Source organism: Glycine soja, chromosome 19 (assembly GCF_004193775.1).
Source record: "Glycine soja cultivar W05 chromosome 19, ASM419377v2, whole genome shotgun sequence".
Taxonomy (NCBI): Eukaryota; Viridiplantae; Streptophyta; class Magnoliopsida; order Fabales; family Fabaceae; genus Glycine; species Glycine soja.
Genome location: NC_041020.1, coordinates 40553173 through 40575421, shown reverse-complemented (window position 1 = coordinate 40575421; position 22249 = coordinate 40553173). Strand labels below are relative to the sequence as shown.

General features: G+C 34.2%; 2 protein-coding genes across 3 annotated transcripts; one reads left to right on the top strand and one right to left on the bottom strand.

Annotated features, from left to right (window-relative positions):
* Window positions 1-440: 440 nt before the first annotated feature.
* On the bottom strand, window positions 441-9795 carry LOC114400028 (TBCC domain-containing protein 1-like). Its single transcript, XM_028362270.1, has 9 exons — window positions 9171-9795; window positions 8723-8863; window positions 5578-5961; window positions 4638-4742; window positions 2659-2799; window positions 1568-1771; window positions 1337-1429; window positions 1088-1199; window positions 441-779 (listed from the first exon to the last, which is right to left on the bottom strand). The coding sequence occupies exons 1-9, from the start codon at window positions 9645-9647 to the stop codon at window positions 736-738; spliced, it is 1701 nt and encodes a 566-aa protein (XP_028218071.1). The 5' UTR covers window positions 9648-9795; the 3' UTR covers window positions 441-735.
* Window positions 9796-16899: 7104 nt separating this feature from the next.
* Window positions 16900-20664, top strand: LOC114399669 (FT-interacting protein 3-like). 2 transcript variants are annotated; one of them, XM_028361877.1, is made up of 2 exons: window positions 16900-17138; window positions 17915-20664. In XM_028361877.1, the coding sequence occupies exon 2, from the start codon at window positions 18063-18065 to the stop codon at window positions 20388-20390; it is 2328 nt and encodes a 775-aa protein (XP_028217678.1). In that variant the 5' UTR covers window positions 16900-17138; window positions 17915-18062; the 3' UTR covers window positions 20391-20664. The 2 variants fall into 2 exon arrangements, with proteins under 2 accessions (XP_028217678.1, XP_028217679.1); XM_028361878.1 differs by lacking the exon at window positions 16900-17138 and adding an exon at window positions 17315-17617.
* Window positions 20665-22249: the final 1585 nt, after the last annotated feature.

The window sequence follows — 22249 nt, the reverse complement described above, 5'->3', positions numbered from 1 at the left end:
TTTTGATATTCGTCTTGTATTTACACGGTTAGGGGACATTTCTCATTCAATTCAGCCATTATTAGGATATTAAGGCATCGTAATTGTATTGCCTTACAAAACATTATTGCGAGGAACAATTCGACATCATCAACCAACGTCTGTCATGCCAAGCATTATCACCCAATCCAAACCACCATTCACATATTTCCTTCTTAGCAGTATCCACCGGCAGAAGAAAATGACTTCGTGTAAGTTCCGAAATTCAGATGTTAGCTATTGTACATTGAGGCAAAATTAAAACTATATCTCCAACCCATCCTCTCCAATTACTTATAAATCAGCCGCGGTAATATACGATGTGAATTCATAATGCGAGAGAACCCAACAGAAAATCCCGGGAAGTTTAATTAAATGGAAAAACTCGAAGTTGGGAGATATAGAGTACACTACGCTAGATATTGGCCGCTGGAATTTTTCACAAAAGCCATTAATTTAGGCTAACAAAATATTACAGTAATTATTTTCACAAACAAAAAAATATTACAATCAGATTAGCAACTGTATTTTTCATTTGATTCTGTGCACCGCTGATGTCACGGCATAAATAGGTTTTACTCTAATTCACCTCATTTGATCTCAGCTACCTATGCCGCCAATAGAATTGGCAAGAGGAATTGAAGAGGAAGTACAAAAAGGAAACCAGAAACCTCGTTCCTATACCATTAACTGTGCCATTCCATTGTCTGACAAAGATCAATCGCCTTGTAAACAATAAAGCTGACGAATGTTTCCTGAAGCTGCCACAACAGAAAACGAAATATTAGCAAAATCTGCTTAACTTCCTCTTGACAATAGTAATTAATTAGAGCAACCCGCTTTGTACCAAACTTCTCCTTTTATAACATACTGTTCATCAATTGCCTTTCTGATTGAAATTTCTCCTTTTTAGAAGCATGATCAATTTTAACTTCTTATGTAAAAGTTGATTTTAACTTGTGAAAAAAGTTTGATTCATTTTAGTTTATTCATTTTATTTTCATCTCCTACGACTACTTATTGAAAAGTTAATATACATTGGGCCTAAAAGACAACAAATGATAGTTACCATATAACCAGTCCTTGAAGTAGACATGAAGTGCAGATGACAATTCTCGTTTGCGACTATCTTCTAAAGGTGCTTCTCGCAAGAGGTGCCTTATCTCCCCTAAATTTTTTTGCTGCAGAGAAGAAGATACAATTTCATTGTAGTTAAAACATATTTCGCTTAAAATAAAGTTTTTTGAAAATTTGATCACCAAAAGATTTGGAAATCCAATCGTTAATTAATATACAAATCAATTAATACCACACATACATTTTTATGCTGAGATACCATATAGGCATCTGGTAACGTGAATGGGTTGCCTTTTGTAGCCCCAGTGGACTCTCCTCCAAACCAGTTTGGAATCTGCATGACAACAATACAGACAGAGAAAAAGCATATATGAATGTTAAAGATACCATCTACTGGCGCATACACATGTGTGCACACATATATCCACTATTTTACTTTCCTTACAAGTCAATGTTAAAGAAACATTCATACCACAAAATCAGTGAACTGATCAGGGTCCACCCGTGTAGCAGACTCAGCTTGAACATCAGAGACACCTGCTGGATGAGATAATGAATCATGGGGATCAACCATGCCCAATGCTAGAGGCTCATCCCATCGGTTAACTGTGGGCACAATTCCAACTTCATTCATATGCTTTTCCAATTGGGAGTAAAATGTATTATAGGGAGCCACCTGTTGACATTATGAGGAAAGAGTTTTCAAACCATGAATCCAGCTGAGAAGAGTGACATTTGTAAAAAGAAAAATATACATACATTGTAAGAACTAAGAAGTTAGTATCACTAGAACCAAAAATGTGATCACAAAAATTAAGATGCCACAGACCAATTTTTTCCTTCTAAAAAAACAAATACTATATTTGTAGTGATCTAAAAGAATGGTTAAGTAATCTGTTACTAGATTTTGAAGACGGACTTAAATGATTGTTTTTGCAAAGCACCAAATATACAAATCATGGATGACTTTTAAGGGATTATCCATTTCATCACTTAAGCTTAATCATGTAGTTAACCTTTTAGTTTCTTTCTCTGCTTATATTAACTGCACCTTATCGATAACAAATACCTTATCAATAACAGTCATATACTATGCGTACACTGTTCTAAAATTGAATAATCAACATTAGTATTTAATGAAAAAAAATATATCAGTACACCTACAAAGTACAATCCATAACATTAACCAGGGAAAACACTCATTAGCCAAGAAAGTACAATTCATAAACATGTTAAAAGTACACCTTTCAAAAAAATATTGAGATGCATTGTTTTTTAACATTTTATAATATTTGAGCTGAATATTTTTCATAATATTGTGTCCTTAAAGTCTCTATCCATAGAGGTTTCGACTAAAATGTCCAAGTGTATAGGATATATAGCAAATCAATCTTTTTGAATTTTCTGTAGAAGCGTTTTATGAATTTTATAATTTTCTGCAGAAGCGTTTTATGAGGCCTTAACATGGTTCCCAAATTTCATAGTTACATTCTCATGTAAGAGACAACCTGGATGGGTAAAGTACCAACTTCATAAATCATGCAACAGAATGAAGAAGCTCACCTGCAGTTTATGATTATCACCAAGAATAAGAGGTTGCTGGTTCACTCCCAAAAAGAAAACACATTCACGACAATTAGCAATACAAATACGCTTTGCTGCTACGATTACATGAACTCGTTCGCAGTGTTCTACTCTCACAGCCTGTCAAAGAAAAAAGTAAGCAAAGATTCCTGTTAATTAAAAACTATTATAATACTAATGGTAGGCAGAAGAACAGTAAAATGCCTCCCAGTACCAATTCTTACCCAGAGTAAACAGCACGCAAACACACAAGATAAGCAACAATTTTTAAAATGATGAGTAAATAATTTTATATCTTTGATAGTAGTAAAATGCAGAATAGGGAGTCCAGAAGGACGAATCATTATAAATAAATAAAACCAGCACCTAAAAATACCTTGTTGAAAGGTGTTATATTAAATGGATGACAATTAGTTTAGGTAAAAATCATTATATTTAATGGTTTTCAATCAACAAAGTAATAACAATACTGTTACAAGCATAAGTGTGGGGATAAAGCAATAATCATCATCTCTCACACTTCTCATATACCTGGAAGAGCTGTTCACAAATTATATATATATCCCTTTTGAATAATTGAATTTATTGCGATGAACCAAAAGTTGCACAAGACACTATTGCATTCAAACAAGTTTGGGTATCAACTATCATCCCCCAACCAAGAGAAAGTTAAAGTCTTTACTTTTGCACATTCAATCTTTCTGATTGATTGGCATCTTGCCATCTCTTCATTTTCCTTTTCTTTTCCATTCTCAAACATGAACTTCAATCTCCTTTAACACAATTGAAGAATTTTCAAAGATCAGAATTTCTGTCACTTCACATGGGACTCAAATATGAGTCCATGAGAAGGTTAAGCTGCCTTCGAGAAAAATAATAGGATGCACAATTGTCCAAAAAAAAGATTTACATGAGGAAATTTTTATATTCTTTTGAGTCCCAGTGTCCATTTCCTTGTACTTGTGAGTATCTTTTTGTTAACCAGTCAGCAGGCATGAATAAATGGAAGGAATAAAAATTCCCAAATTGTGTCATACAATGGCAGCAACAATTACCTTCACTGGAAACATATTTTTGTTATAGTATTGAGTAATCCTCAGGAATTCATATCTAATAGTAAGACTATCTAATAGAAAGAGTTAGTTCCATTCCCCGTACCTACTAGAACTTTAATCCTAAGGAAATTTCATTCACTTGAAGCCCACTGCTTAGCTATCATACCAGTATCATCTTTCCTTGTATGTCACATTACCGTGTAAAATGACGAAATAATATTGTTTCCCAAATTCCAGCAGAGTTATTAATGGTGGATAGCAGTTCATGACCGCAAGCAAAAATTCCACCATAAAAATACGGGAAAGGACATTGTGGCCTATGGCAGAGGTGTGGTGACTATAACACACAAAATAACAAAAAATCAGCAGAGTTATATAAACTAAAATTAGCATTGGGTAGTTATACCATGAAAATGTGTTGGCTCAGTTGAACCTGTTTCTATGTGTGTCTGTGTAAAGTTTTCTGTCATTTCTGCCATCAGCGCATTGGGTGCCATGAGGATCGTGGGCACCATGATCTGCCATACCAAAAGGCCATGTCATAGCCTTTGTATGGCAGATTATCAAATTTCAGCCACAACATATTACATATTGCCATGCAGTGTTGTTAAATGGTGGCGCTATAGACACCATGGCATGGTGGGGTTTTTTGCCAACCACCATAGGCAATTTACAAAGGGAGGACCACTATGGCGGCACCATAGGCCACAATGGCATGTTTATATGGTGGAATTTTGGCCTTCCGCCATTGATAACACTGCTGCCATGGAGCCACCATGGCCATCATTTAACAACAATGCAGTCTTGTACAAAGTCAAAAACAAATTCGATAATTGTTCCTTATACATGCATAGACTCATCATGCCCCTTTCAAAAGCAGGACACAAAGCTAATAGTTATTACCTTGCCAACTGCTCCTATAACTATTGTTGCATCTGAACATCCATAGACAGTTGCATATCTCAAAGGTGCTAAGATGTATATAGCAGACTCATGGCAATTTAGAACCTGTAATGATCAAACAGAACTTTTATTAGCATAATATATCAACCATAATCTCAAGTGACCTCTCAATTTCCAAACACGTGAAGTAAGATGCATAAAATGTTGATTGAGAGAAGAAGAAAAAATTAGTGCTTAAGAACTCAAACAACTTTAAAATAGCTAGCCTGACATCTTTTTAAAAGGAACTAATTATTCAAAAAGCTTGAGCCATAAGTAGGGAGGCTCAAAAACTAACCCATCATGAAAAACCAAACTAAACCAATAGTAATAAAAACTGATCGGTTGTCATTATTTTTATATCATCTTTTCAAATATGCCTATAACATAACCAATACCAATATGAAGACATTGGCCATATATGCATTCCACCTTAATTCAAGCTCTAAAGCCTTTACTTGAATAACATCCAGGAGAACAGATAATTGATAATAAAATATTCCTCACTTTAAAGCTTTCGAGTGTAGGCATGTTTGACCTAAAATCTGTCTTGCTTAAATAAGCTTGAAACTAGAAAGGATGTTGAAAAATTCATTTGTCAAAATTCAATTGTAACTAATAATACAGCACTTTATATACAGCATGTCAGTATTTCTATTGTTATAAAATCAATGCAAAAACTAGAATACAAGGTACAAATCTTTCATGCATAATTGCATATTAACAACTAGATTTGTCCAAGATAAAGCAGCAATGATGGGCAACACTGACCGATGCTATATTGGGTACCAGAGTAGCCTCTGGTTCAAAGTAGTGTAAAGAGGAGGAGGAGGGAAAGGATAGATGGGGGAAAGAGTGAAAGAATTTTGTTATTTCCAGGAAAGATGTGTAAGAAACAAACCTTAACAGAGGAACCTTTAATGTCAGATGCATGCTTCACATATGACGATTTGGAGATCCCTTCAATGAAACTTGCACTTCTAGTACTTGTCGAGACCTTGTTAACTGAGGCAGTGCATGCATCAGCCATAGCAACATCCTGATCAGAGGCACTAGCTGGGCCATTCTCCTTAGAAGAAGTTCGTTCAGAAATATAATCCAAAGCAGAAGCTATATTCTGTAGAAGCCAATCATGAACTTGAGCAGCAGGAACAGGAACAGCAGGCATATCAGGGTCTGAGTTTGCAAAAAAGGGAGAAGATTGACTAAAAGAATTTCCTTCAGATCCCTTATCACCAAACTGAATTAGAAACCCAAGGTGCTCAAATCTATCCATGGTTAAAACCTGTCAATTAAGAAAAACAATATTAGGACAACTAACTAAAAGAAAAACATAAAATTTGATTCAACAGAAAATAAATTGCTGCAATGGAACATTTAATCAAAGACAAATTAAAAAAGTTAAAAAATTCCTTAATCTTTCCTTGCTTTAACAAACCATATGATTTTAGGTTACAAAGTCGATTTCACCAAGAAGGAAAAAAACTGGGAATCCACAGCTTCCTAGAACAATATATATCATACCCCAATGAAAAGGCGGTAGTATGTTAAAATATGTGATATGTGATGCCTCGGTGGGTAAAATAAAGTAAATCTTACTGTAACTCTAGGCTCTAGCATATCCTTTCATTATTATGATAACTAATTACTAAATACAACCAAACATATAAAGGTTATAACCATAGCCAAATGCAAATAGAGGAAGAATTAATTAATTAATTAGTGTACAGAAGTGAGGGGACAAAGAAATGCTGAAGTGGCCAACAACCAGCTTGCCTGTTTTTATCCCTCACCTAAAAATAAAATGCTTGTCTGTAGAGATGGTTCAGCCATGCTAACTCTCTCTAGTGCATGACATGTATATAAATCAACTAACTCAATTTCACTCATTACTAATGCAAATTGTCAGTCAACACATCCATATCTCGTTCAACCAAAAGCTCACTTAGCATATCACAACCCCAGCCTTACTCTTAAGACAAAACAGGTCAATGATAAATTGTATATGAGTCTTAAAACAAGTATGGATTGCATGCAAGAATTTCAACCAACATAGAGGTACTTGCACAAGAATCTTATCTCACATGAAACCCCCCATGTCCCAATAAATCAATAAGAGTGAGACAAACTATAGAATTATGTTTTCTGCACCCCAAGAGGATATTGCAATGCTAACAATAGGTCACAAAAACAGATTAACAAGTTGCAATCATATTGGAAGGTAACACAGATGGGTACCTATCATGGTAGTCAAACTGAGATCTTACTTAAGATCAAGAAGAAGAACTTGGATAGTAAATCATGAGATAGTAACATGGACCGTAAGATCTTACAAAATTCATGAAACACACCCACATATATAAGAAATGCTAACAACACACTCTCTTACACATTTTTTTAAATACACTCTCTTATTTGTTGAAATTTCTTGGAAATTACAAAAGAAATGTGGACCCCACTTCTTATTTAATGACTCTCTCATGATTTTGTAATTTTCAATAAATTTCAACCAATGATAGAGTGTGTTAAGAGGAGTGTGTTAGAGAGTGTGTTGCTAGCACTCCTAATGTGTGTGTGTGTGTAATGTATAATAATAATAATAAATAAGGAAAAACATTTATTTAGAAAGACCAAATTACCTTTTAAAAATTGGGAGACCAAATGAAAATCGTGTAATATTTAGAACAATACATTTAAGCCTTGTTAAAAGAGATACACCTTAACAATTTAATTTTTTACTTATTATTAATTTTGTAAATTCCTAATAAGATACCAACAAGTTGTTGGTCCAAGTGATACTAGACTCCGTCCCCTTAAGTAAGGTCTCAAGTTAAAGTCTTGTGGATGGAAAAAATGTGGTTGGGAGGGGAGAACCCCACTAAAGCTGGCTAGCCAGGTTCCCCGATGGAAATTAGTCATCGACAAATTCGGTGGATACTTCATACCAATAACATGGTTACCAAAAAAATTCCTAATAAGATATATTTGTAGTTTTTTATTATTTTTCCTTTAATTTTATTACCATTCTGTTAATACAAAGTGGTATTATTTAATAAAATATTTAAAAAAAATTCCCGATACCAGAATCTGTTATAGCTCAAATAAGATGAGTAACACCTTAGGTAAACTTCACTGTAGTAGAAGTTGGAATTGGAATATTAGGTTCATGATTGTATCAAGCATAACACAGTGCAGAGGCATAGCAGCTGCTGGGCTTGGATTTGAAGACATTTTAGTGCAGAACCAACACTGCAGAAGTCCAACAGAAAAGAGGAAGAGAAGCAGGGCAGAGAGGTACAGAAACAGTGGAGATGTGGAAGAGAAGAGAAGCAAGAAATTCAGAGACTCAAAGCAGAGGAAAACAAGAGGTTGAAGCAGAGATTTAGAGAGGGAAAGCAGGAAGCGAGAGATAAAGTTTTGGGATTTAGAGAGGGGAAGCGGCCAGGTTTCGTGTATTTAAGTGCCGAAACAGGTTTTTATAATTGGGCTGTGGAACCCAACCCACAAACCCAGTGAACATCCCGCTCACTTGAAATACATAATTCACTGTTTCCATGATCTTCAACGACAATCCAGACCGATCCTGCAAGATTACGATTCATGGCCCAATCGGGATCAACCGTGGCCAAAAAAATCGTAGGATCATGCAATCCTAGGTGCTGAATTGCGATTTTGACTACGATGATACCTATCTGCTACCAAATTCTTAACAACTGGTGTCTTCAGTGTATGCACAGTGTATCAAGTTTGGACATTAGACAAAATTGATAGCAATGAGCAAACAATAAAGTAATATGATTAAGTAATAAATAAACAACATCATTTTACAGGAGCTAAGCAACAGTTGGTCACAAAAAGCATACAACAAATGATGCAAAACTACTTTCCATGGGACATCACCAAAACAGTATACAAATTACAAGAATGGATCCCAAACACATCACGCACACACGTGTGTAACTATGTGAGTCTACCGAATTGCAGCCATAAACCAAGTAATCGGCAGCAACCCATAGATAGCAATAGCATACAGTAAATTAACAAACCAGCGATTCTTCGCCTTCTCCCTCCACAGGCTGTGCTAGAAGAGACACAATGTTAGCCAGGTGTTTTTGCAGATACGACAACTGATGCGCCTCTTCATCAACCTGCGATGGCATACCCCGCCGACTGTTACTGCGCACAAGCTGGAAAGCATTCAACATCAGAACTAACATCTTTTGTATCAAATCAGCAGAATCCCTCAAAACGAACAGGTCAGCAATTTAATACAGAAATCGAAAAAAGAATCACAACGAACCAAAAAACCAACGAACACCAGCTCAAAAAAACTAATCCAAGGGTTTGAATTTGAAAGTAATAAAATTGATCCAAGATTATAGGAACTAAACAATGTATTGGTCCGAAGCAGCATCCCTGTGCCTAATAGCGTTTAACAACAAATCGAATTGTGTCAAAGAGAATACAAGGATCGAAGGAAAACGGAGAATTCACCTGAAGCGGCGAGAGAGCAGACAAGTAGCCATCGAAGGCGGAGGTGGAAGGCCAGACGTCGGTGACGGCGGCGGAGTCCTTGTGCGTTCGCGGGAGGAGCCTCTTGTAGGATTGAATGTAGAGGAACAAAACCAGATCATGGACATCGACGCCGACGGAATCGATTTCGTCGAGCTTGGCGGCGACGAGAGGTTCGGCGTCGGAGTGCAGAACCGAGGCGAGAGTATCGAGTACGAGCCTGGCGTGCTCAATGGAGATCTGCAGTGACTCGGAGATTGCCGCCGAGTCGACTCGCTGATTGGAGGATAACTCGAGAAGCTTCTGCTTCAACGGAATTAGGGTTTGCGCCGGGTCGGAGAAGATGAAGCGCGGGATTGGCAAGAGGCCGTGCTCGAAGGGCTCGCGCCTCGGGTGAATCACGGTGGTTGGGTCCCTCGCCAATGAGGATGACGTGCATGGCTCCGTTGGTTCCGTCATGGCAACGCAGAGAGAGAAATCATGCGAAAATGAGAGAGAGAAAGAGTTGCAGATCTTTGATTCGGTAACAAGTAAGAGAGATGCGAGGTGTGTTCTGGTGGGGTTCACCGCATCGGTGTGTGGGTACGTGGCGTATTCTTATTGGTTTCGGAACAGTTACCATTTGGTTTATGCTTTCCCCTTTTAACTCTGAGATCAGATATCAGATTAACGTATTTGTACTTTGAAGGCATCATCTATCAATAGTATTCATACAATATATATATATATATATATATATATATATATATATATATATATATATATATATATATAATATCTGTCTCACGTCTTGATGGGACATAAAAATATTTTTTTTATATTTACTTTTTTTTCTCTATTTGTCTTTTACTTTCTGATTTTTTATAAAAAAAAATCGTGAATAAGCACGGCTCCATTTTAGTTTATATTGAATTTGACTTATCTGTATCTCTTTTCATGTGATAATATTTAATAGTTATATTTAATTTTAAATATTATAAAATTATATTATTTTAATGGGACAGTATAGTAACAATATAAAAAAATAACAGATAAGTAGTCAAATCCGTTTATACTATAGCAACAATTCTCATAATCAGATTCTCAGTTGATGCACTAATTTAGCCTATGTTTTGATATAAAGGGGTAAAAAAAATTAAAAGCGTGAAGAATGAAAATGAATGAAATAAAATAAAAAGAGAATAGAAAGTTAGGTGATTTTATTGTGATGAAAGAAATTTAAAATAGATAAAATATTTAAAATAAAGTGTAAAAAAAATAGAGATTCAACTAATGTCTATTTTATTCTTTAAAAAAACATATTTCCTAACTAACCGTATAAGCGATTATGGTTACAGCATAATTGATTACCACACAACAAATCTATTACAAGGCACCACACGTGGGTGCTAGCAAGTAGCGAGGATCAAGAGGAACAATTGTGGCAACAAAGAAAATTATGTATTGTATTGTAGTGGAGCTTATCCTTTCACTCTCTTTTTGAGATGAAAGTAAAAGCATGGAGGTATCACATTTTTTTCAAAACTTCATTTCATACATAACAAACATCCAAGCCCATCAACTTTCACCCATTTTTCATATCATTTCATTTTCATTGGTGTTTAAGCCCTCAGAACCAAATACTACATTATTTAAGATGAGTCTTATTTTAACATATTTTTATTATTAAATTAGTTAAAATTTATTTGAACCATTTTCAAAACATAAAAGACCAATGTAAAATTTAAAAGATGGGTGATCAAATTGAAAAAAAAAAGTACCAAAAGTGGAATTTAATCTTATATGTACAAGGTTAAATTACTTTGTTGGTACCTGAATCTACTTAAAAAATTTCTATAGATTCATAAACTAAAATAATAATAATAATTAAATATTATGTAATTTTTTTTAATTGAATCCTGAGATTTTTAGAGCTACCATAACTTATCATTTTATAGCAATTTTAAGTTGTCATGAACTAATCCCAGGGACTTACTTTTTTCAGTTTAGAAACCTTGAAAAATTTTAAATAATCTAAAGACTAAATAAGTAATTATTATTATTATTATTATTATTATTATTATTATTATTATTATTATTATTATAACATATGCTATATTTCTTTTCATTCCTATTTTTTCTGCTTGGTTGAATAGGTAAACACATAGGTGGACCTACATAGGATGAGGGGTGCGGATGCATTCACTGACTTTAAGAAAAATATAAGTATATATTTAGTATTATTATTTTTTTCTGTCTCTATTTTGATAATTTGAACTCATTGTTTCCAATTTTTCAATGTTTCTATGGGCTAGTTTTGTTTCTTATGTTTTGTTCTATTTTCAGCTTTTTAGGTACTTTTATGTTTTATTCAATTCTACATTTCATTTCATATCATGTTTTATTTTTATATGTATGATAACTATGCTTTGAATTGTGGTCTGCATATGCCATTGCAGTTACAACACTAAATGCATTTTGACTTATCGCCACAGCATCAGAAAAACAATTACAATTGTGTCAACCACGTTTTTTTTCTATTTTCTGCGATGTCAAGAATCACAACAAAACTATAATCATGATTGTCACTGTATAACTTAAAATTGTGTGGTAATAATAATTTTTATTTTTAAAAAATACCCCTACTGACTTTGGGTCCACTGGGTAATCACAAACCTATTTTCCCATAAACAGAGAAACTAATGGTCTATTTGAAATGAATGAAAGTTGAAGGGGAAAAAACATAAATAATGATATCTTTTATTTTATCTAGTTAGAGAGAAAGTGAAAAAAAAACTAAAATATTTTTTTTTCATCTTCATAAGTATAAAAATGTTATCATTTTTGTAAATTTTTCAATTCATTTTTTTTCTTCACAAAATTAAAATATATATCAATCACAAAATTAAAATATATATCAATTTTTACTTGAAGTAAGGTTTTAACCTTCAGACTTATATGTATTACTCTTTTATATCGGTTATATACAAATTTTATATTAATTATATACATAATTTATATAAAAAATTATATCTAGATTTAGATTTATCGAAACTTATATTCGAGCAAAAAAAATAACACCAGATGAAAAATAAACTAAAAATTTTATAAAAATGAATTTCAAACATTGCTTTATCAGAACCAAAATATATTTTAGAGAAAAAAATAGTTCACTTCTAGAAAAAAAATCAACTTTTATTTCTTTTCACTTTCCCTCCGATTTAGATTTTGAAATTATTTTTCCTTCTTTTTCTTTCTCCTCTACTAAATATAGGGTGAAATGACCTTAATTTTGTCTGCTTTGCTTTTGCTGCTTGGAGTGGATCATTCGGTGATGTAAATTGTAAATCTAGCTTTTCATATGGTGTTTGATTATTCCACTTTGATGAGTGATCCAACCGTTATGCTAGGAGTTTTCAATGGCTAATTTAGGAAAGAAGTTGTTTTCATAGCACAATTGACCATTTCTATCAACAATGGTCCTCTCTTTGATTTCTTTTTTTTCTTTCTTGATTGAGTATTTTTTTTTCTGGTTTCAAATTAAATAAAATGAAACCATTAAAATTTGTTGCACCTTTTCATATTGGCAACTTGTTCTGCCTTGAAGGCATGGAAAAAAGATGAACAATATTCACGATAGTGTGATCTCAATTAATGATATAGAAATACACTGGTAAGAATCTCCTTCCTCATCACAAACAAATTGGACCTTACTTTAAGTAAGGTTTGGAGATGAAAATGGAATTGGATTCAAATACATAGATTCTGAAATTACAATAAACACAAGCCTTTGGGGGGCAGTAACCAATGATTGAAGAAAAGAAAAAGAAATGATAGCTACTGGAAGTGACAAATCCACCCAAAGAAATGCTAATAATACACCTGAAAAATAAATAGGTACATAGAATAGTCACGGAGTACAATTTGGAAACAATCCATTCCATGATCACATGTAAGATTAAGAACATGGACACATCTTGAAGTGTGCAATCTGAAAACACAACCAACAGTCAATCACTGAATTAGTGATCTCAATCATTTTCACTGCATTAGTATGAATCTGAGATTAAAAAAAAAACACTTTATGCTGAATGTTAATCCAACAATGGAAAATAATTGCATGAGCTTGTGTTGGTTGCATATTCAATCTCTTCACTTTTCTCCAGCAGAATGCTCAATAGTACTGCACCGTATCAGCTTTTTACTTTAACTCAATAGGGCTTCAGTTATTTTACGAAAAGCAAAATAAAAGGACGGAGGATTATTAACAAAAGAGAAGGAAATTGAAGAGCATGAGTCAAGAAAAAATAATGTGTACTTCAAAAAATGGCAGAATAAAAACTAGCCTCAACCTCCTCGTATAATTAATTAATATGCATTATGTGGTGTGAAGAGCAGGAAACACAGAAATACACACTCCAAATAGTTGAAAATCGTTGCTTATTTCATACTCAAACAAAAAAAAAACGTGAGTGCATGATTATTGACTGAAAAAGACTATTTTGATTTTTGGGGTGTCATCTTATATTCTTTCATCTTAATTCTACCGTTACAAAGAGACTGGAAATAGAGATCACAACCTAACATATTATAGGAACATTAAACAGCTAAAATAAATTAAAAAGTTTACTAACATATTATATATATATATATATATAATTTTTATCATCTCAAATAAGTTTGTTAGAAGTTCTTCCAAATACTCATTCATTCAACCTCAATAATTCATATAGTGAAGATTTTTTTAAGATCAATATAGTAAAAATTTATATATATTAAACATTAATATAGGTTACTAAAGTGAAATTTTAATTTTATTTCGGAGAACTAAAAATTTATTAATTTTTATCTCTCGATTTCACTTTGAGAACTACAAATAACATTCTGCAATTTTGAGAGAAAAAATAACAAATTATTAATTAAAAAACCAAAATTATAAGTACCTCAAATATAATAAACTAAAAATATTAATATTTAAGCAAATATATCATAAATAAATTATTCCAAACCCTCAAAGGCTCATACTAGATTGTAGCATTGACGCATGTCATTGAAATAGAGGCCATTTATTAGGGTGGATTACTTTTATACTGATTCATAGTGAATTTTTTTTTTCTAACCGTCAAATTAATTTCTTAATATAAGATAGTTCACATCAAATCCCCAACCCCTGTCGACAATTATCTATTCAATCGCCACTAACGCAAATCATGCCGACGACTGATGCACCTTGTAATAGAACTATGGTGACAACTCCCTTCATTCATGTGAGTTGTGCTTACTTGCCCAAAATTTCCAATCACAACAAGACCTCATACCTTCATCTTTTCATGCTTCCTCCTCTTCAACCTCCAATTCTAGTTTCTCGATCTTTTATGGTGATTTTAATTTTAAACTCCTTACTTCTTAATTCCCTAACCTTCAATTTTTCAATCGACTTGATTGTGAATATGTTAGTGCTCAAACAAAGTTTTTGCTAATTTGTTTCATAGGCCAATTAAGCATATTGATCATTTTCATTTTTTCATCATCGTCTTACCATTCTTTGCCTTTTGTTGTATTGTTGTGTGCACACAAGAGATTGGTCTAGACGTGGGAGAGCAATGGTGTCCACCCCTCAAGGTTAGGGTGATGGGGTATTGTGTGGATTGGTGCAAACAACATTTGGATTTGGAGTAGGCATTGTGGTTGCTAAGGGAAGAGATGTGACAGTCGTCGATGTTTACAATCGGTGGTGGAGGGGTGACCAAAGGAAAGGAAAGAAGAGAGAGGGAGAGAGAACGTTGTTGCCGGTGGGGATTGCCTCCGACGGCATCAAACGATGACTAGGCGAAAACTTGTTGCTAGAGGTTAGGATTTTGGTGTGGACAATGTCATATCAAAAGATTAATATGATGGCTAGAAAAAAATGATTCACTATACATCACTATCGAAGTTGTCCACTCTAACCATGACTATCATAAATATCTCCTATACTTTTGTAGTCATCAAATTCAATCCTACAACTTTGATTGCAATATAAGGATCATTAAATACAAATCAACAAAGTTTTTAATAATATCATTTAAGAAAACCACAAAAATGGTTAGCAATGAACAAGGATGATGAAACAGGTTCAATTTGCCTAATGATCTTATAACAAATAATATTATATAAAATTGATTAATTTTTGTTGTTATAAGTATGTTATTATTTTCAAATTTAAGTTAAATTTTATTTCATTTTAAGCTTTAATGAATTCCATTGTCTTTAAAATATTGCTATACTAATACTATTATTTTCAAATTTAGATCAAATTCAATGTTTTTATATTACTTTTTTTATTTATTTTGATTAAGGGATTTTAATTTGTATAATTAAATAATTGTATAAAAACGAATTTATTTCATGTATTTGCATAAGTTTTTTTTTTTACAAGGGAAAACTCATATTTGAGTGGTGTTTTTAATGTAATCTCATGGTAATGAGAAGATCTCATGTACTGTTATAGCTTGGCTTGGCCACACCTTGTGGCCCAATCATGCTTTATTTTTAATATATGCATTTGCCCTTTTTAAAAAAGAAATCATTCATGATAATATAATATATACAATGTCTGTAAAAAAAAAAGAATAAATACAATAAGTGTATTTGTTTTTTTGTTTGTTTGACAGAGGTGTATTTGCATAAGTTAAAATACTAATAATTCCTTAAAAAAGTTAAAATACTAGGTGTAAACATGAAATCTTTAAATAAATGCATATGACAATTTTGATTTCTTCGCCAGTTTTTAAACAATAATAAAATCCGTAACCAATTCGGAGATGATGCACAAATAAATGGTGAACAAACCTCCCTACTCAATTCGTTCAATCGAAGTAGTTAGTTCAAAAGAAGTATCATTAGTGGGTCACACAGGGAGCCATGTTTGATGTTTGCTTTATTCATTCAGTCAATATAAAAGTGCATAGCTTACTACAATTGCCAGCATCGTCAATAAATAATAGTAGTAGTCCAAAAGTGTGAGGCTGAAATTCCATCCTTATCATCCTTCCCCATCCACTTTTCACTTCGAGAATCCAACAATGCAGATAGCCTAAACTAGGCCAAGTCAGTGTTTCCTTCTTTTTTCAAAATAAAAAGAGAAACTTATTTATGAGCAAGAAATGATACAAGAAGAATTTATTGCCAAGTAAGTTCTGTTTTTTTTTTTTTTTGTTTTTTTACAAATTCCAAGTAAGTTCTATTTGACATTTGATTGTAACTCATGTAAGCGTCCACTTTGTATGTTTACTCATCCTCATCTAACATATGGTTAAATACACAAAAGTTTTAAAAAATATAATAAAATATGTAAATGATGACAGTTAAGTAATAAAATACTTTTTTTACTTCCTTATCACGTCATGTTAGCATGTTGTTATACATTTAATAGATCAGTACAAAATGAGAATGCATAAAATGAGAATGCAAAAAATAAAATTTTAAATGTCTGTTGTACAACGTTGCTACACATTCAATGAATCAGTAAAAAGGGAGAAATTAAAAAATATGATAGTAACATATGCAATAAAATTTTTTTAATAATGATAATTGTGTAATAAAATATATAAATTAAGTGTTAATAGTAGTATTAAATATAGAAATCTTATTAGTATCACACGTGTGAGTACCGACCGAAGTCCTTCACACGCGTGAGGCGGGTCCACCGCCACTCCAACTCCCTGTACAGCAAAAGAGGCTCAGCCAGCACTGTGCAAAAAGCAAAGGGAGCACCTTCTCTGTATATTTTGCATAGATTCATTAGATCCTATCCCCACACCACCAACACCAACAAAGAAAGGGAAAAAGAAATACCAAAACACAAAAAGCACCCTCCTCTCTTCTCCTTCCCCTTTTTCTCTCTTCTTCACTCTCACCCTTATCTTTTTCTTCAAATCCAGAAACAAACCATCCCCATTTCATTTCAGAAGAAACCCTTTTCTCTCCAAGGTAACAACATCTCGGCATTATACTTCTTTAACCTAAAAGCCTCTCCTTTATTTCTCTCTCTCTTCTTCTCCTTCATTATTTGGGTGGTACTGAAAATTCTCTATTTTTTTTTAATTCTATTTGCTTATTTTTTTTCCAGCACCCATTTGGTAAAAAAAATGTTTTTTTTTTTGGTGAAGAAAAATCTGGGAAAATCTGTTGAAATGAGAAGAACATGAACCTGCTTATCATCAGTGTGTAGATGTTTTTCTGTTTTTTTTTTCTTTTGTTACAATTTCTGTGGGTGGGTTAGGTGGTATGAAAGAAAGTGTGCTGAAACAAGCGAAGCAAAAGTAAACCGAGGGCGATGTTTGTTTCCTGAAAATAAGTGAACACTAGTTTAATAAAGGGTCTTATAATGCAGAAAGTGTGAAATTTTGAAGTGGTACCTCCTTCATCTCATGCTACATTCTGTCGGCAGCTACCCTGGAACATTCTAGGTTCAGATTGATTTTCTGTACTTTTTTATTCATTAAAAAATAAAAAATACTTTGTGTTTTCGTCTTGTGATTTTGTGCTTTTACCGAACACAATCGGATCTAGACATTTAAGCTTGCACACTCTTGGTGTGACCATAGATCTATGCTTGCATCTCTGTTTATTTATGCATTTAATTATTATCTTTGATTTTCCTTGTCTTCTATGATTTTTTGTGTTTTAATGTTTTCCCGAATATTTAGGTGGCTCGATTTGTTAGCCTGTAACGGCTATTTGACAGTGTTTTTTCTGTTTTTTAGGCTCCTCGGAACCGTTGTGCTTTTTTATTTCTTTTAAAGCACAACTGTTCCTGCGGTGGAACATTGACCATTTGAAAATAGTTGTACAATAGCTTCCATTATTTGGAAAAAAAAAAAAAGGGGTCTTCTGATTCTTTGAAGCGAGAAGATGCAGAGGCCTCCACCAGAAGATTTTCTGTTAAAGGAGACCAAACCCCACCTTGGAGGGGGAAAGGTCTCTGGGGACAAGCTCACTAGCACTTATGACCTAGTTGAGCAAATGCAGTATCTCTATGTGAGGGTTGTGAAGGCTAAGGACTTGCCAGCAAAGGATGTCACTGGCAGTTGTGACCCTTATACTGAAGTCAAGCTGGGGAACTACAAAGGCACTACTCGGCACTTCGAGAAGAAGTCTAATCCTGAATGGAATCAGGTTTTTGCTTTCTCCAAAGACCGCATTCAGGCCTCCATACTGGAAGTCACTGTGAAGGACAAGGATGTCGTGAAGGATGACTTCATTGGTCGTGTCTTGTTTGACCTCAATGAGATCCCGAAGCGTGTTCCACCGGACAGTCCTTTGGCACCGCAGTGGTATAGGCTGGAAGACAGAAAGGGTGACAAAGCGAAGGGGGAGCTAATGCTGGCTGTTTGGATGGGTACACAAGCTGATGAGGCGTTTCCCGAAGCGTGGCACTCAGATGCTGCAACAGTTAGCGGGACTGATGCTCTTGCAAACATTAGATCAAAGGTATATCTATCTCCTAAGCTTTGGTATTTGAGGGTTAATATAATAGAGGCACAAGACTTGCAGCCAAGTGATAAGGGTAGATACCCTGAAGTTTTTGTGAAGGCTACTCTGGGAAATCAGACCTTGAGGACTAGAATCTCTCAGAGCAGGACCATCAATCCAATGTGGAACGAGGATTTGATGTTTGTGGCTGCTGAACCATTTGAGGAGCCTCTGATTCTGAGTGTGGAAGACAGAGTTGCACCTAACAAAGAGGAGTCGCTGGGGAGGTGTGCAATTCCTTTGCAGATGGTGGATCGGAGACTGGATCAAAAGCCTGTTAATACTAAGTGGTATAATATTGAAAAGCACATTGTTATTATGGAAGGGGAAAAGAAGAAGGAAATCAAGTTCTCAAGCAAGATTCATATGAGGATCTGTCTGGAAGGCGGTTATCATGTTTTAGACGAATCAACTCATTACAGCAGTGATCTTCGCCCAACTGCGAAACAGCTGTGGAAGTCCAGTATTGGAGTTCTTGAACTGGGTATATTGAGTGCTCATGGTTTGATGCCGATGAAAACAAAAGATGGTAAGGGGACAACTGATGCTTATTGTGTAGCGAAATATGGGCAGAAGTGGGTGCGGACAAGGACAATCATTGACAGCTTTGCACCCCGGTGGAATGAGCAGTATACTTGGGAGGTTTTTGATCCTTGCACTGTCATTACAATTGGTGTATTTGATAACTGTCATTTGCATGGTGGTGATAAGCCTGGAGGCTCAAAAGATTCCAAAATTGGGAAGGTAAGAATTCGTCTTTCCACCCTTGAGACTGATCGTGTTTATACACATTCCTATCCACTTCTAGTTCTTAATCCAAATGGGGTGAAGAAAATGGGTGAAATCCACTTGGCTGTAAGGTTTACATGTTCTTCTTTGCTTAATATGATGCACATGTATTCACTACCTTTGTTGCCTAAGATGCATTATATTCACCCACTAACTGTTAGCCAGCTTGACAATTTGAGGCATCAAGCTACTCAGATTGTTTCGATGAGACTGAGTCGTGCTGAGCCACCCTTGAGAAAGGAGATAGTGGAATATATGCTGGATGTGGGTTCCCACATGTGGAGTATGAGAAGAAGCAAGGCCAACTTTTTCAGGATTATGGGGGTTTTGGGTGGATTAATTGCTGTAGGAAAATGGTTTGACCAGATTTGCAACTGGAAAAATCCAATCACGACGGTGCTGATCCATATCCTGTTCATAATATTGGTCATGTACCCTGAGCTTATCTTACCCACAATCTTCCTTTACCTCTTTTTGATTGGAGTTTGGTACTACAGATGGAGACCAAGGCACCCCCCTCACATGGACACTCGCCTCTCTCATGCGGATTCTGCGCACCCTGATGAACTAGATGAAGAGTTCGACACATTCCCAACCACCAGGGCTTCGGACATTGTGAGGATGCGATATGACCGACTTAGAAGCATTGCTGGGAGGATACAGACTGTGGTTGGTGATTTGGCCACTCAAGGGGAGAGGCTGCAGTCTTTGCTCAGCTGGAGAGATCCAAGAGCCACTGCCCTCTTTGTGATTTTCTGTCTGGTTGCTGCAATTGTACTGTATGTCACCCCATTCCAAATTGTGGCCCTTTTCACTGGAATTTATGTGTTGAGACACCCGAGGTTCCGCCACAAGCTTCCTTCAGTGCCTCTGAATTTCTTCCGGAGGCTGCCTGCAAGAACTGATTGCATGCTCTGAGTCATGGATAGTGCACAAACTACTGAGGGAGCAGCTTGCTTTGCTTTCATTGTTCAGCACCAGATTTTGTGGATTTGCATTTCATTATGTCATAGGATTTTCTGTTTTGAACTTCATGGTTAAATTTGTAATTTTGTAGGCTGAGTTGAAATTAACTTATGTTTAATCGATTTCATGTTTAATTAGATGTAGTAAAGTTTCTCAATGGGAGTTTGAACTTTACCCCCTCAAATGGCTATTGATTTTGAGCTTAAGTGATTACTGATTTCTGTTCCCCTTCGCCTTTTCTCCCTCCCCTTAACTAAGTTTTCTGAAGTTGCTGATTCATAAAAGGTACGTATGAGAATATACGTACCTTTTATTTTCTGGTGCACAACCCGTGCTACTACTAGTTTCATTTGTTTATTGATAGATACCTTACTTGTTCTGCGGTTTTCTCTTCATTTTCTATTGTGTATGACTTGGACCTCTGCAGTTTTCTGACAATAATATTGCTATTCTGTATAAATATAGATAGATGAATACATGTGTGTTCCTGACATGAAAATAAAGAAGCTGCATATAAATAGTTGATTTTGCAATATAGAAATTTTGTAATAAAGCTAGATGGATGAATACATGTGAGTATCGATGTGTCTCTAGACCGTGACAATAAAATAAAGAAGCTGCATATAATATATGCATTGTCCATTTTACTATGCGATATGATATGATGCTACCTAATTTATTTCCGGCTGTATTTATTATGCTTCAGAGGACAATAATTCGATCAGTGGGACAGAGAGGAATGCTTCCCCAATAATTGGTTAATTTATTGAGGGTTTCGCTGCAAATAACGTAATTTTACGCATGCAAATAACTGGTTAGCACCTGTCTTTTTTTTATAATACTATTATTTTTTGGCCAAATGTTTGCGTTGATTTTTTTGGGTACAAATTACAAAAAATGCTGTCGATAATTGAATAACAAGTTAGCTTTTGAGCATAAAAAAGATTATTTTTTAATGAATGTAAATAGGATTGAAAATCTGATTATTGAATTTATTTTACTTAGTTGTTTACACATTTTTTTAAAAAAAATATACTTTTACTTATTGTATATATATATATAGTTATTATTTCCTATATATATAAATTATTCTTTTAGGAGTAACACGGAAAGATTTATTTTTTAATTTGTTCATATATCACGAAATAAAATATTTATTCTTAATAATGATAACATCTCCCGTTATATTTTCTTGATTTTATACTATAATATTTTGTATCTCTTTTGTTTTAACTTATATATCTAAATATGTTTAGAAATTAAATATTTTTTTCGTTCCAACAAAAAATTTACCAATCTACTCTTTTAGCGTTGATAATTCGTTGTTTATGATTCCTCTAATAGTTGGACAGTACAAGAAAAATCAGGAAACAGTAAGAAAATGTTGTATTTTTTGAAAAACAACTTAGCCGCCACAATTGATAAATAAAACTTTCACAATCTCTCTAAGAGATTAATGTCCTTACACAGACAACCAATCATATCTCTACAATTTGTCACATCACGTAATATTATTTTAATTGATTAAAAATTGTGAACACACCACGTTTTGTTTTACTTGCACCTATTTCGATTCACAAAGCTTCCTTTTGCTTTCATTATATACCCTCCCAAAGCAACACATTGAGTCCAGAGGGGTCAAAAGTATACATAGATAGTGCATTTACGATTTTTAATTAATTAAAATAAAGTTATGTGATGTGACAAATTGTAAACATGTAATTGGTTGTCCGTGTAAAAATTAATTTCTAATTTTATTTTGTTTTTTCAAAATTAATAGTATTTTATTTTGAAATAAATCGGCCAATTAC

Bases quoted from the DNA above. Each gene is read 5' to 3' on its own strand.
- LOC114399669 (XM_028361877.1), top strand. From the start codon at position 18,063: ATGCAGAGGCCTCCACCAGAAGATTTTCTGTTAAAGGAGACCAAACCC.
- LOC114400028 (XM_028362270.1), bottom strand. From the start codon at position 9,647: ATGACGGAACCAACGGAGCCATGCACGTCATCCTCATTGGCGAGGGAC. The intron at 8,864-9,170 runs GTGAATTCTCCG...AATGCTTTCCAG, and splicing joins CTGCTCTCTCGCCGCTTCAG to CTTGTGCGCAGTAACAGTCG. The intron at 2,800-4,637 runs GTAATAACTATT...TTTCTTTGACAG, and splicing joins TTATAGGAGCAGTTGGCAAG to GCTGTGAGAGTAGAACACTG.